Source organism: Bombus impatiens, unplaced genomic scaffold, assembly GCF_000188095.3.
Source record: "Bombus impatiens unplaced genomic scaffold, BIMP_2.2 scf_0478, whole genome shotgun sequence".
Classification (NCBI taxonomy): Eukaryota; Metazoa; Arthropoda; class Insecta; order Hymenoptera; family Apidae; genus Bombus; species Bombus impatiens.
Window position 1 is genome coordinate 608,637 of NT_176897.1, and position 13,479 is coordinate 622,115.

Sequence of the window (13,479 nt, forward strand, 5' to 3'; positions counted from 1 at the left end):
ACTTTTCCGACATAAATAAGTGTTAAGTGGGGAAATATTTTACCATTGGTCAAATATATATTGGCGGGTATATTTCAAATTCTTCTTTGATACAACGAATAATAACAATGCCATAACGTTGAACAACGTTTGTTAAAAATTGGTTTACTAATTAAGGAAATAAAATTGTTGCTGCATATATTTATTCGTTTGTTTTTTTTTAGATAGGTTTACACGATAAATAGTTTATATATTGCTTTAATAACAAAATAACAGCTTCTTAAGCGTTTTATATCTTTCCTTTCTTAATTCCCTCTATTCTGAAAAATAAATCAAAAATAAATCAATCAATTAATAATTTAGCACAAAAATATTATTTCCTTATATCTGAAATTAATTTGTAATTTATACTACGTAAAAAATACAAAATTACTAAGTTTTAACTTCGATATTTTGATTTTAGAAGAACGGAAATTATATGGAATATAAATAAAACAGAAGATGAGTATGAAAACGGTTTCGACTTTTATAATATTTAATAATAGTAATTACATAAATAATATAAAATGTCACATAATATATAAAATATGTAAAAGCGAAATTGCAAGCTTTATAAGTTGCAAGCTTGTAAATTGACTAAAATGGCGCTGGATGACTCGAGCGAAGTATCAAAGGTCATTAATTCAATGTAGATAAGTAATTTTTTATATCAGAGCAAGAACATTGTTTCTAATCCATCTACCTTGCATTTCCGTCGCCTTTCACTTATGAATTTGTGACGCAGTTTTTGTTTAACATTCTACTACATTCTGATGGAAGAAATGAATGCCCACTATGGAGGTTGTATTTGTTATATTTTGTTCATAATTTTGTAATTTTTTTATCCATTTGTTGACGTATAAGATTCATTCATATAAAGGTGTTTCCGCAATAATCAGTTTGAATATCATTAATATTATTGAATGAAATTAAATGAAATGAAATGAGTTATTAATTAATTACTATTATTTTTTATAGGTGGTAGAACTATTCAATAAATGTAATGAAAGTCTAGGTTCTTATTTATTTTCAAGATGGATTGGCCAGTTAATTGCAGAATACCAAATATCAAAAACTCTGTTTATACTCATAATATCGACTCTTGTGATTTTATTGACTGCATCTATAATTATTCTTCGAAAATGGAAAAACAAAGAATTCCTCCCAGAAGTGAAAGAATTTGTTGGGGTAGGTACAGGCAAGCCCAGATTCAGAAAAAGAGACAAGGTACTCTTTTATGGAAGAAAAATGTTGCGCAAAGTGAAATCCATCAGTGGACAAGTACATGCAACTGGACAAGGAAAGAAAAGAAAGGCTGTTATGAGATTTGCACGAAGACTTTTGCAACTTAAAAAAGAGACAGCGCCACAACAACTAAAAGTATTTGAATTTTAAATTTCTTATTTTAATTCCTATTTTCGTATTTATTATTATATATTTTTTTTTAATATTTTCATAGGTTTTAGAACCACCTGCTGAATATTTAGAAGAAGATTTAGGTCCTGGAGAGAAAGTACCACCCGATGCTTTATATATGTTACAAAGTATCAGAGTATTTGGTCATTTTGAGAAACCAGTATTTCTTAAATTATGCAAGCATACAGAAATTATGAATTTACCAGCTGGGAGCACTTTATTTAAAATTGGAGATCCAGATGAAAATTTATTTATCGTACAGCAAGGCTTAGTTAATGTTTATATCACAGGACCTGATGGTTCTCAAATATCGCTAAAGCTAGTAAAAACTGGAGAATCAGTAACTAGTCTTCTTAGCTTCACGGATGTACTTACTGGGCATACAAGTACCTATAAAACAGTATCAGCCAGAACTGTGGAGGATTCTATTGTAGTCAAGTTACCAATGAGTGCATTTCAAGAGGTATAATTCAAGTTACACGTTACAGACTAAAATAAATTAAAATTATTATTCCTAAACCTTGTAGGTTTTTCAAGATCATCCTGATGCATTTGTTCGAGTTATCCAGGTCATTATGGTCCGTCTTCAAAGAGTCACTTTCACTGCTTTACATCAATATCTTGGATTATCTGCAGAATTAGTTAATCAAGGACCACACAAAAAGAAACAAAGCCCATTTTCAGGATCTCCAGTTAGATCAAGAACTAAAGAAACATTTTCTACCCAAAATACAGAAAATCAATCCAATACAACTGCAACTGTCTCATCAGAAAATGATAGAAATGAAGTGTTTCATCGCGACATTTCTACAAGTAGTCATCAAAGTGTACCTATAGTTATAGGTCGACGGTAAGTTTAACGAAAAAATTGTAGGAAATAAAAAATGCATTGTTATTAATATTCGTTCCATAATAGGCCAAAAACTAATCTTGATTGGAAAAATCAAAATTTAAGTCCACAATCAGGTCAGAATCCAGCAGATATGGTACCAGAATGTGATTCTCATTGGCCAAATTCTTCGCCTATAACATCACAACAAGTATCACAACCAGATGTAATACACACGGGAAATTCACATCCAAGCAAAAAGAGGTCTACTACTACTGAACCAATACAACAACAACTCGATGAAGCGCAGCTTGTGCAAATGGCTACAGAAGCATTTGTTCGGGAACTTGGCTTAGAAGATGATTCAATACTCAAAGATGGTAAAGTTCAAATCAGAGAAGTACCAGCTGGAACATACTTAATGAAGGAAGAATCTCATAAGGTTAACATTTTTTAAATATTGCTATACATTATTCATAAACGTCTATATTTTCATAGAATTTTACATTCCTTTTCCCTAGGATGTTGCGCTTGTTTATGTTGTATCTGGTTCGTTAATAATCAGTCAACGCGTTTCAGAAGGTAGAGATGTAGGTCAAGAAGTTCATATGTTTAGCGCTCATCAAGGCGAGATTGTTGGTGGTCTAGCTGTATTGACTGGAGAACCTTCTTTTTATACCATTAGAGCAAAGCATTCTAGTCGCATAGCACTTCTTAGTAAACCAACATTTTTCGCTATTATGCGAGAACAGCCAACTGTTGTGTTACATGTTGCTCATTCAGTTGTTCGAAGACTTAGTCCCTTCGTAAGACAGGTAAAGCTATTGTACCATTTATTTCACTTGTTACTTAATACCGATAATTTATCCTATCTTCTTCAAAAGGTTGATTTTGCACTTGATTGGCTATTTCTTGAAAGTGGAAGAGCAGTGTATCGACAAGGAGATGAATCAGATTCAACATTTATTGTGTTAAGTGGTCGACTTCGGTCGGTAATCACATATATGAATGGGAAAAAAGAACTTGTTGCAGAATATGGAAAAGGCGATCTTGTTGGTATTGTAGAAATGGTTACACAAACACCACGATCAACAACAGTAATGGCAGTACGAGATTCCGAATTAGCGAAACTTCCGGAGGGACTATTTAATGTTATAAAACTTCGTTATCCAATAGTAGTTACAAGACTTATAAATTTACTTGGACATCGTATACTTGGCACCTGGCAACAAGCGCACACAAAGAATGGCAGTAGTGATACACAGTAAATATCTATAATATTTTGTTTACTATTTATACAATTCCTTTTTTGTAGTAATTTGAATTTCCTTTATACATATGAATATATTTATAGACGGGCCGCTGCAACAGTTGATGCAAGACCAGCTCAAGTAAATTTCTCAACTGTTGCAATAGTCCCGGTATCCGACGATGTCCCATTAACAGCATTTACGTATGAACTTTATCACTCGTTATGTGCAATTGGGCCATGTTTACGCCTTACTTCTGATGTGGTTCGAAAAGTAAGCAGTTAATATAAAAAAGAAATCACTTTAATTCCAGTACAAGTAATAAAATTATACAAAATGCCTGTATCTTTGTTTAATTAATAGACGTTAGGTAGCACTATAATGGAACCTGCAAATGAATACCGTTTAACATCATGGCTTGCGCAGCAAGAGGATCAACACCGAATTTCATTATACCAATGTGATCCAACGCACACGTTGTGGACCCAACGATGTGTTCGACAAGCCGACTGTATTCTTATTGTAGGTTTAGGAGATAAACCTCCATCCATAGGCAGAACTGAACGTGAAGTCGAACGTTTAGTAATGAGAACGCAAAAAGAATTAGTACTTTTGCATAAAGAACAAAGTGGACAACGACCCACCAATACAGTGCAGTGGTTGAATATGAGATCTTGGGTTTCTAGTCATCATCACATTCAATGTCCTAAACGGATGTTTACAAGAAGATCTCAGTATAGAATTGTAAGCTATAAAGAAAAGTACCGAGTGTCTCATTACATATGAAGCATGTTAATAATTCAATTTTCAGAATGAGCTGTATTCCAAAGTTCTGATGTCCGAGCCAAACATACATAGTGACTTCAGTAGGCTTGCTCGCTGGTTAACTGGAACTTCCGTTGGGCTTGTACTTGGAGGTGGAGGTGCTAGAGGTGCAGCCCATGTAGGGATGCTTAAAGCAGTTATCGAAGCCGGTATACCTATAGACATGGTTGGTGGAGTTAGTATTGGAGCGTTTATGGGTGCTTTATGGTGTATGGAAAAAAATATAACAACAACAACCCAGAAAGCTCGTGAATGGTCTAAAGTAAATGTCATAAAATTAATCATATCATATCATATCATAAAATTTATTATTTTTTGTTTATATGAACATATACTTTTTTTTATAGAAAATGACACAATGGTGGAGACAAATAATGGATTTAACATATCCAGTAACATCCATGTTTTCTGGAAAAGACTTCAATAGCACAATTCAAACAACATTTGGTGATACGTACATAGAAGATTTATGGTTACCATATTTCACAATAACCACAGACATCACTGATTCTTGTATGCGCACTCATACACACGGTCTGTACACAAACGAAAGTAGTATAACATTTATTAAAACACTGACAGTTTCCAGTTTTCTTTGATATATATTTAAGGTATAAATTTAAATGGTTTGGATTTAACTAACTGGAAACTCTCTCGCTGTTTTGGTGAAATTTATAGAGAACTTATAAATACATTTCTAACTCAAAGACCTATTTTTTTAAATTCAAATAAGCATTACTGTAGAGCATTGCGTAGAAATAAGCTTGAACAGCGGGAGTGAGCTTTCTAGATAATCACTGTAATGACGTACTCTCCGTTATGTATCGTTTATTGACAAATGTCAAACTTTATTTCTCGTTTGAGATGTTTTTTATGAATTCTGGTAACAAACAGCTTTGAAGCTATCGATTCTTGCGTTAGGAGTAATCATGTATTTTATAGAAGAATATACGAAGTTCAAAGAAAAATACAAACATACATTTAAGAACTTAATTCGTCGTGTTTAGGATCGCTGTGGCGGTACATTCGAGCTTCGATGTCTTTGTCTGGTTATATGCCACCCATGTGTGACCCAGTTGACGGCCATCTCCTGCTCGACGGCGGGTACGTCAATAACCTTCCAGGTAATTTGAGCGTTACATTAAAAAAGTGCGTCTAACTTTGTTATTATATGATACAAAACAATTGCGTTATGTGTCTCTATAAAATTTATTGACATATATACTATAAAATACTTTGAGTTGAACGCACAAACGCTCTTAGATGAAAACGTTTATAAGTTTCTTCTTTAATTTTATAAAATTACCTGGACATTAAAAGCAACTTTGTATCAATGAATAGATGAAATTATATTAGTCTTTTTCATTGATATAAGCTCAGAACACGGTTTATTGTAACTCAAAGCATAATATAATCTTGAAAATGATATAAAGCTCACTCCCGTTGATAAAAGATGCATTTGTCAAATCCTGAATAGCTAAGTCAACTCAGGTTTGCTATGGAGATACATTCGAGCCAGTATGACCATTGCGGGGGTCTTTCCTCCTATTTGCGACCCTCTTGACGGGCATCTTTTGGTCGATGGGTGTTATGTTAATAACGTGCCAGGTATCTTAAACCTGTATTGTTTATCATATCATAGCTGTAATAACTTATACGTCATAATCAATTTCCAGCATATGGCTTTATAATCTCTTTGTTCAAGCTGACGAAATGTTGAGGCAAGGAGCACATCATATTTTGGCCATTGACGTTGGATCACAAGATGATACGGATTTAACAAATTATGGAGATTCTTTATCCGGTTGGTGGTTATTGTGGAAACGATGGAATCCTTTCGCAACGCCTGTCAAAGTTCCGAATTTACCCGACATACAATCGAGATTAGCATACGTGAGTTGTGTACGGCAACTGGAGGAAGTTAAAAACTCAGATTATTGCGAATATATTAGGCCACCAATAGATAAATATAAAACTCTTCAATTCGCTAATTTTGATGAGATTAAAGATGTCGGATATCAACACGGTAAATATTACATTCTATAGAAATATTATAGATAAGTAGATTATATGAAGTATACTTTTTACAGGAAAAACCTATTTTGAAATACAATTGAAAGCTGGGGTTTTACCACGTTTTAATGCAGATAGGGAAAATGCCCGTGCATTGCGAGCCAAACACCAAGCGGCAAACCAGCAAACAGTATCTTCGTATACCTTCACAGACTTAGCTCAAATGGTGTGTAAAGTCTCCAGAGGAAGTATATATGTAGATTTGGAAATTGATTCTGATACCGATGAATTAGAGGAATATGAGGCAGATCTAGAAGAAGATGCACAAGAAGTAGGATATGCCTCTGAACCCACTGCTGGTATTCTAGATCAGGTATCGATCTCTAATCTTTTCAGGCAATAGCTCTTCTAAAATTTTATCTTATCATTTAGTCAACAACGATTCAGATAATACCAAGTACTAAATATTAGCAGAAGTCAGATAGGTGCTTCTTAATCAAATACAATATTTCGTCTCATCTAAAACTTGTTTTTATATGTTTCAGAGTCCTGACGAAAATCGTCTGCGACGAAGAACTGGCGTTTCCTTAAGTTTGTCTGACACGGAAGCAGAATCAGAATTAGATTATCATACCAAAATATTTTAAGCATTTTCTCTAGTTCTTATTTTAACATCATGTATTTTCTGTGTCGTTCACTCCATAAACATATGTAACACTAACTTGTTATATGTACAAATAACTTTACAATTACTTATAGTTTTGTGAAAAATATATTTATACTGAAGTACAAAAGAATTGTTAAGAAAAAATATCAATAAGTATTTTACGATTATCATCAGAATAACAATGCAATATCTCATTACTGTGTTATTATGGATTGATACAGTTGTTAATATAGTTATTAAATAATAATAATTCTATTGTTTATATAAAAAGAATGTACTTTACATTTTTTCTTTTTTAAAAACATTATTATATATTTCGTAAATATACCATATAATCCCCAATTTTTAAAATACATATTAAAATTCCGTATTCATTGTCAAATTCGGATCTAAAATAGCAAGAACTGCACCTATTAAATGTAAGGATCCTGTAACAAGTATTTGATACCTTTCACAATTATTTTTTTGTACCAAGTTCCTTTTTATATCTTCTAAAACTTCAAGAACATTATTTGCAACTACTGAATTCATTCCCCATATTTTAGAATTTATTTCACATTTTATTTTTTGCTCATCTGTCGATGAGCTATTCATTTCATTGTCTAAACTTTTAATTCCTACAAGATTTGGTACAAAGTATGCTTTATAAAAATGTAAAGATCTTAATGGTATTAATAGTTGTATTGGATCTCGAGTACCAGATGTATTAAAAATTAGAACCTTTTTTCTTTTACTTCCACTACTTATATCATTGAACCATGAAATACAGCACTCAATACTTTCAATGGTATGTGCACCATCTAAAAAAAAATCGCCAATACTACTTCTTAAAACTTGCATTCGACCTGGCCATTTACAAGAGGTCAATGCTATTGCGATCTTGTCCATAGATACAGATGCAACTTTATTCCTAGTCAGTAGCCATTCAGTAGCCATCTGAATAGCTATAGATGCATTTTGTTGCTGAACTTTATTTTTTATTTGTAAAATAGGTGAAAGATTTTCCCACTTATATTCATCAAAAGATGGAATAACACGTAACTTACAATTTCTTTCAATTGCTTGTTCTTCCAATATACGCATTGCTTGAGATAATTGTGGAACAGAAAAAGCAACAGTTCCTGATTTAAAAATTCCAGATTTTTGATAAGCTATGTCTTCAACAGTATTTCCCAGTAAAGAAGTATGATCTAATCCTAAACTAGTTATGCCTACACATACAGGATTTCTTATAATATTTGTACAATCATATAAACCTCCAATTCCAACTTCAATTATAGCAACATCAACATGTTCATCTAAAAATGTATTAAACATGAGAATTGTCAGAAATTTAAAATATGTAGGCATATCAGATTCATGTTCTTTTGTATCTTCCAGTTTTTTATATATTTTCCAAAAGTTCTGAGTAAACTGTGTTTTGCTTATTGGTTGCCCACTTATTCTTATACGTTCTCTTGCATTAACTAAATGTGGAGAACTAAAGAATCCTGTTTTAAAACCATGTTCACGTAAAATAGCTTCTGTATATGCGCAAGTGGAACCCTTTCCTTTTGTACCTGCTATATGTATAACTGACAAAGTATCTAATTTTTCAAGTGTAATACCAGACCTGTAAAAGTTACGTTAGCAAATTGTTTTGATGTTTAAGATACATATTTTTTATTTAATGCAACATAAAAAGGAGATCATTACCGGATTAAATATTTCTTTGTATCAGGCAAGTTACGAACAGCATTTGCTTGTGAATTATCTTTTGTTACTAATTTTAAATAATTACTATTGCTTTGTAAACCATGTAATGCTTGTATAGCAGCCTGTAAGTAGATATTTTTAAAATAAATAATCCTAATAAACATACATATACGCACAGTTTACTCCTTTGTTCTCACTCAATTTTTGAATATTTTATCAATCAAATAACAATTTATATTATACCTTATATAAATTATCATCGCGAAGAATATTATTAATTTGTTCCATAATTGAATATTAGACAAATAGAAAATTCACTATAACTTCAAATACATGTATTAAGCATAGAAAGTTACCTCATAACTTGCTACACAAACATAACGTTTGATAAGTTTATCCCACATTACTTTATCTTTTTAATAAATAAAGCAGAAGTACAAAATCATTTCTTACATAATTATCTACCATAATATCTACTTCGTACAGAGTTTATATTAGGAAACTCCCCCTGTTTAACATGAATTTCATTCATTGATGAATTCTGTTCCATTATTTGTCCCCCACCTCCGTTTATCTACAATCTGTACGTCTATAGTCTACAGTGGTATGAGTATGAAGTCACGAGGTCATGTATACTGCCTCTCTCGCTATAATCACATTTTTTCTTTGCATATAGCAATATATTTTACTTTTATCTTTCCCAAGAGAAAATTCTATTACGTAAATTTTTGTAACTGCTTAAATAATTATATGATTCTTATTATACTAAATAATTTAAAAGCATTAAAACAAGTTTAAAAACATTCGTTTTTCACAAATGTATGTACATGTCAAATTTAACCATTGGTGACCATGTGGATATTCGACTTACTCTCAGCAGATTAATTTTCTGTCACTAGTTAGCGTATTGAAATTCTCAGTTTGCCAATATCTACATTCAGTTGTGCAAATACGACATGTATCGTATCAGTCACGACATGACGACACCATCGATGCCTTCTTCTTATCTTCAAAATTTCGTAACTCTCCATTTCGACAGTCAAAAAACTTATTGTTTTTTGTTTCAGAACTTTACGATCAAACGTTTGTTAATAATATATGATACTACTTGATAAAACGATACTACAATACTACGATAAAACTTGTTAAGATAAAGTTATATGTTATCTCTAATATTCTAGAGATTTCTACATTATATTATAACTAATTTAAAAACGTAACAAGTACCGTTGTCTTTTTTTATTGAAGTGTGATTCTTTATATGAAATTATAATAACAGTACAAACTATGATTTATTAACAAGAATAAAATGAAGACTTACTTCTTTATTTATTTGCTTTATCAATGAAAAAAATAATTTAAACACATAATTAAGGCTATGAAAACAAATTTAATGAAATATTTTTAGTGAAATCAATTGTAGTCCTTCAAATTATATTTAGAGAATGAAAAATATTGTAAAGAATAGAAATCCAATATTAATGTATATACTAAAATAATTAAGTCAAATACTAAATTTAAATTATAATAGGTAACTTAAATTATAAAAAACTTAGTTCGGTTATTTTTAATCTTTCCACGTCATGCAAATATGTATATAGCATCAGAGAGAAAATTCCTCTTTGATAGTATTTAAATATCGCTTACTGATGCGCGCGCGCTTGTTGGATCTAATGATTTACACCAAGCTATATGTTACATCTGCAACTTCCATTAACATCTGCTGGAGTCATTCGTGTTATAGGTAAAACCATTTTTTGAGTGTCATTTTCAAGATCTTTATATTTCGTTTCCGAAGGTCTAAGTAAATCTTTAACAATGGCAGATATGTCGATGAATATTGTTACCTCACGAAAGATGTCTTTTGGTATTAACGGAAAATTAAATGGTATAGAAAGCAAAACACCTTTTCTAATTGGGGTTTCAGGCGGCACTGCCAGTGGAAAAGTAAGTAATGTATCATTTTGTGTTTCCGAAATATCTAAGTTATATTTAAATAATTTGTGCGAGATATATTTTCGGTCTAACTTAACCTCTAAAAAAAACGTGTACTTGAAAATTATAAGATCTTTGATTAATTTTCCGATCGGAGAGCTAATGAAAACAATGTTTTTCGTCCTTTCAGTCAACCGTGTGCAAGCGTATAATGGAAAAACTAGGGCAAGTAGACATGGATCACATGCAACGACAAGTAGTTTGTATTTCACAAGATAGTTTTTATCGAGATTTATCGTCAGCCGAGAAACTTAAAGCAGAAAAAGGTCAATATAATTTCGATCACCCTGACGCATTTGATAATGATTTGATTCTTCAAACATTACAAGACATACTAGCTGGAGTAAAATGTGAAATACCAGCCTATGATTATAGAACAAACAGTTTGTACGTATCATTTAAAACAATTTTAGTGACATAAATTACTAATAAAAATAAAATTAATCATTTTTTGTGGGATTTTAGAGTGAAAGATCAAATTACAACAATTTATCCTGCTGATGTAGTTCTGTTTGAAGGCATTTTAGTGTTTTATTTCCCTAAAATACGAGACTTATTTCATATGAAACTATTTGTGGATACTGATTCAGATACTAGATTAGCTAGAAGAGGTAATAATATAAAGCATTTGTCATGTTTCCTCTTTTAGAGTTGTATATGTAAATATTATGAATGAATACTTTCAACTTTTACAGTACCAAGAGACATAAAAGAAAGAGGAAGGGATTTAGATTATGTATTGAATCAATACATGAATTTTGTGAAACCTGCATTTGAAGAGTTTTGTCTTCCCACTAAAAAATTTGCTGATGTTATTATACCAAGAGGTGCAGATAATACAGGTAAATCATGATATTGTTATAATGTAATAAGGATCATGTGCAACAATTTAATTTAGGAAAGTAAATTATTTATATTTTAACTCCTTACTGCGTTTGGTATTAAACATGTAATAGTTATTATTAACTTGTTCATGAAATTAATTTACATTATATCATAACCAAAGTTCAGTTTCATAAAATTTGATTAGATATGAAAATCAATTACAACTTTATGATCATGATAATTATATTTATTTTAATGGTGATTCTAAAGTGTACACTCCAAATGCAAATTTTGATTAATAAGGCAGCTGAAAATTTTCCTCTTCATATATGTATGTATGTATATATATACACACACACATGCATATATGTATACATATATATATACATATACATTCATTTATGGGTGCTGCCTGGTATGTAAAGGCTGCTAGACAAATTATCTTTTAAGTTAGTGCAAAGTGGAGGTCATATAAAAACGTACATGGTTTGGTTATTGTATGTTTACAGTGGCAATAGACCTTATAGTGCACCACATCTGGGACATTTTGCGTTTGAAAAAGGCTGAAAACTCATCCAGACAGCATCCATACATCCACCAACATAGGCGTACTTCGACTTCATCCGACACGTTCAGCAGATGATTTTAGCATGATATGTGCACTTATAACCACTACACTTTTATACACCATACATTGATCTAGGATCAAGCTTGCAGTAATCTTAAGACTTTTTTTTTAATACATATGTCTCTTATATACTTATACAGCTGTATTTGTATTACATTTATACTAAGCAGCAAACAATATTGCTTCTAGTATGTGTGCATCTATTAAACCCTTAAATGGGAAAAATTAATTTTTCACTGTTCCTAAAACTTGGACATAGTGCATGATTATACAAAGTACCTCGTCCAAACACTATAATTCCACTATTGCATAATTATTCAATTTTACATATAAGATTGATCTATGTTATATAGATATATATAAAAAGATTTAAGTATTAATTTATATATAAGAACCTTTATAAATATACATGTATGTACATATATACATTTATGCATGTATGGGTTCCCAAAAATTTAGATTTTTTTATATATTATTATTTCGTAATCAATTGAATGTTTTAGGCACCAGTATAGTAATATAAATCGATAAAATATTTTACATATAATAATTTCAGCGATTATAAAATATAATATTAGCATAATTTTTTAAAATGTGATATTTTTAATTTAAATTAGTACATTATTCACATACTGCCATATTCAGAAACATTTAATTATATTATTCAGTGTGGTACTAATTCTTTTATTCTGTGTTCTGATTTTTTAAACGCTCAAATAATTTTAAAATTGTTATTATTATACAAGATAATTACAATTTGAATTATGTAATTTGATATATTGTTTATCTAAACTGTATAAAAAAATAATAAAGAAATCAAGTTCCCCATTATTACAAAATTATTTTTACTGATTTATACTTTATTTTACTTTATTTTCGGTTACAGTGGCAATAGACTTGATAGTGCAACATATAAGAGACTTCTTAAGCAACAGAGGTAGAGATACAGTTCAACCTGAAAATTCAATAAACAGGACAGATAAGTTGTCCAAGAGGCCACATTAATTCTTCGAATTCTGGAGATTAATAGAAAATTAACTAACAATGAGTTATTGTAATATGTATCTTTTGTTATTTTCAATAATCATATATTTTTTAATATCGCTATTAAATTAGTAATACACATAAAAAGATGATTAAGTTTCAAAAAAATATACTATAAGCTGTTTTTTTACTCCATTTTAGTATCAGTTGTACACATAGAAATTGAAACGTATTTGAGAGTTGATATTACATTTTGCAATATGAGGAACAATATATTTCTAGAGATTAAATTTGTAAAAATAATGTAGCAATACTTAGATATTAAATAGCAATA

The 13,479-nt window shown here is 30.7% G+C and overlaps 3 protein-coding genes across 9 annotated transcripts; 2 read left to right on the forward strand and 1 right to left on the reverse strand.

Annotated features, from left to right (window-relative positions):
• The first annotated feature begins 598 nt into the window (after window positions 1–598).
• Window positions 599–7,291, forward strand: LOC100749327 (neuropathy target esterase sws). Of its 5 annotated transcripts, none has more exons than XM_012387631.3 (15): window positions 599–819; window positions 997–1,398; window positions 1,478–1,897; window positions 1,962–2,284; window positions 2,351–2,705; window positions 2,785–3,078; window positions 3,148–3,527; window positions 3,618–3,786; window positions 3,877–4,257; window positions 4,325–4,600; window positions 4,686–4,872; window positions 5,830–5,946; window positions 6,044–6,364; window positions 6,429–6,724; window positions 6,897–7,291. In XM_012387631.3, the coding sequence occupies exons 1-15, from the start codon at window positions 805–807 to the stop codon at window positions 6,996–6,998; spliced, it is 4,038 nt and encodes a 1,345-aa protein (XP_012243054.1). In that variant the 5' UTR covers window positions 599–804; the 3' UTR covers window positions 6,999–7,291. The 5 variants fall into 5 exon arrangements, 4 of the variants coding, with proteins under 4 accessions (XP_012243054.1, XP_012243053.1, XP_012243055.1 ...); XM_012387630.3 differs by lacking the exon at window positions 5,830–5,946 and adding an exon at window positions 5,346–5,462 and having other exon boundaries at window positions 600–819; XM_012387632.3 differs by lacking the exon at window positions 5,830–5,946 and adding an exon at window positions 5,346–5,462 and having other exon boundaries at window positions 600–819; window positions 2,390–2,705.
• LOC100749535 (folylpolyglutamate synthase, mitochondrial) lies at window positions 7,108–9,391 on the reverse strand. Of its 2 annotated transcripts, none has more exons than XM_012387633.3 (3): window positions 9,070–9,391; window positions 8,714–8,835; window positions 7,108–8,630 (listed from the first exon to the last, which is right to left on the reverse strand). In XM_012387633.3, the coding sequence occupies exons 1-3, from the start codon at window positions 9,115–9,117 to the stop codon at window positions 7,376–7,378; spliced, it is 1,425 nt and encodes a 474-aa protein (XP_012243056.1). In that variant the 5' UTR covers window positions 9,118–9,391; the 3' UTR covers window positions 7,108–7,375. The 2 variants fall into 2 exon arrangements, with proteins under 2 accessions (XP_012243056.1, XP_012243057.1); XM_012387634.3 differs by having other exon boundaries at window positions 8,957–9,391.
• Window positions 9,392–10,308: 917 nt separating this feature from the next.
• LOC100749651 (uridine-cytidine kinase) lies at window positions 10,309–13,420 on the forward strand. 2 transcript variants are annotated; one of them, XM_012387486.3, is made up of 6 exons: window positions 10,309–10,457; window positions 10,539–10,660; window positions 10,839–11,095; window positions 11,174–11,319; window positions 11,404–11,550; window positions 13,048–13,420. In XM_012387486.3, the coding sequence occupies exons 1-6, from the start codon at window positions 10,406–10,408 to the stop codon at window positions 13,164–13,166; spliced, it is 843 nt and encodes a 280-aa protein (XP_012242909.1). In that variant the 5' UTR covers window positions 10,309–10,405; the 3' UTR covers window positions 13,167–13,420. The 2 variants fall into 2 exon arrangements, with proteins under 2 accessions (XP_012242909.1, XP_003490889.1); XM_003490841.4 differs by lacking the exon at window positions 13,048–13,420 and adding an exon at window positions 12,043–12,397 and having other exon boundaries at window positions 10,406–10,457.
• Window positions 13,421–13,479: the final 59 nt, after the last annotated feature.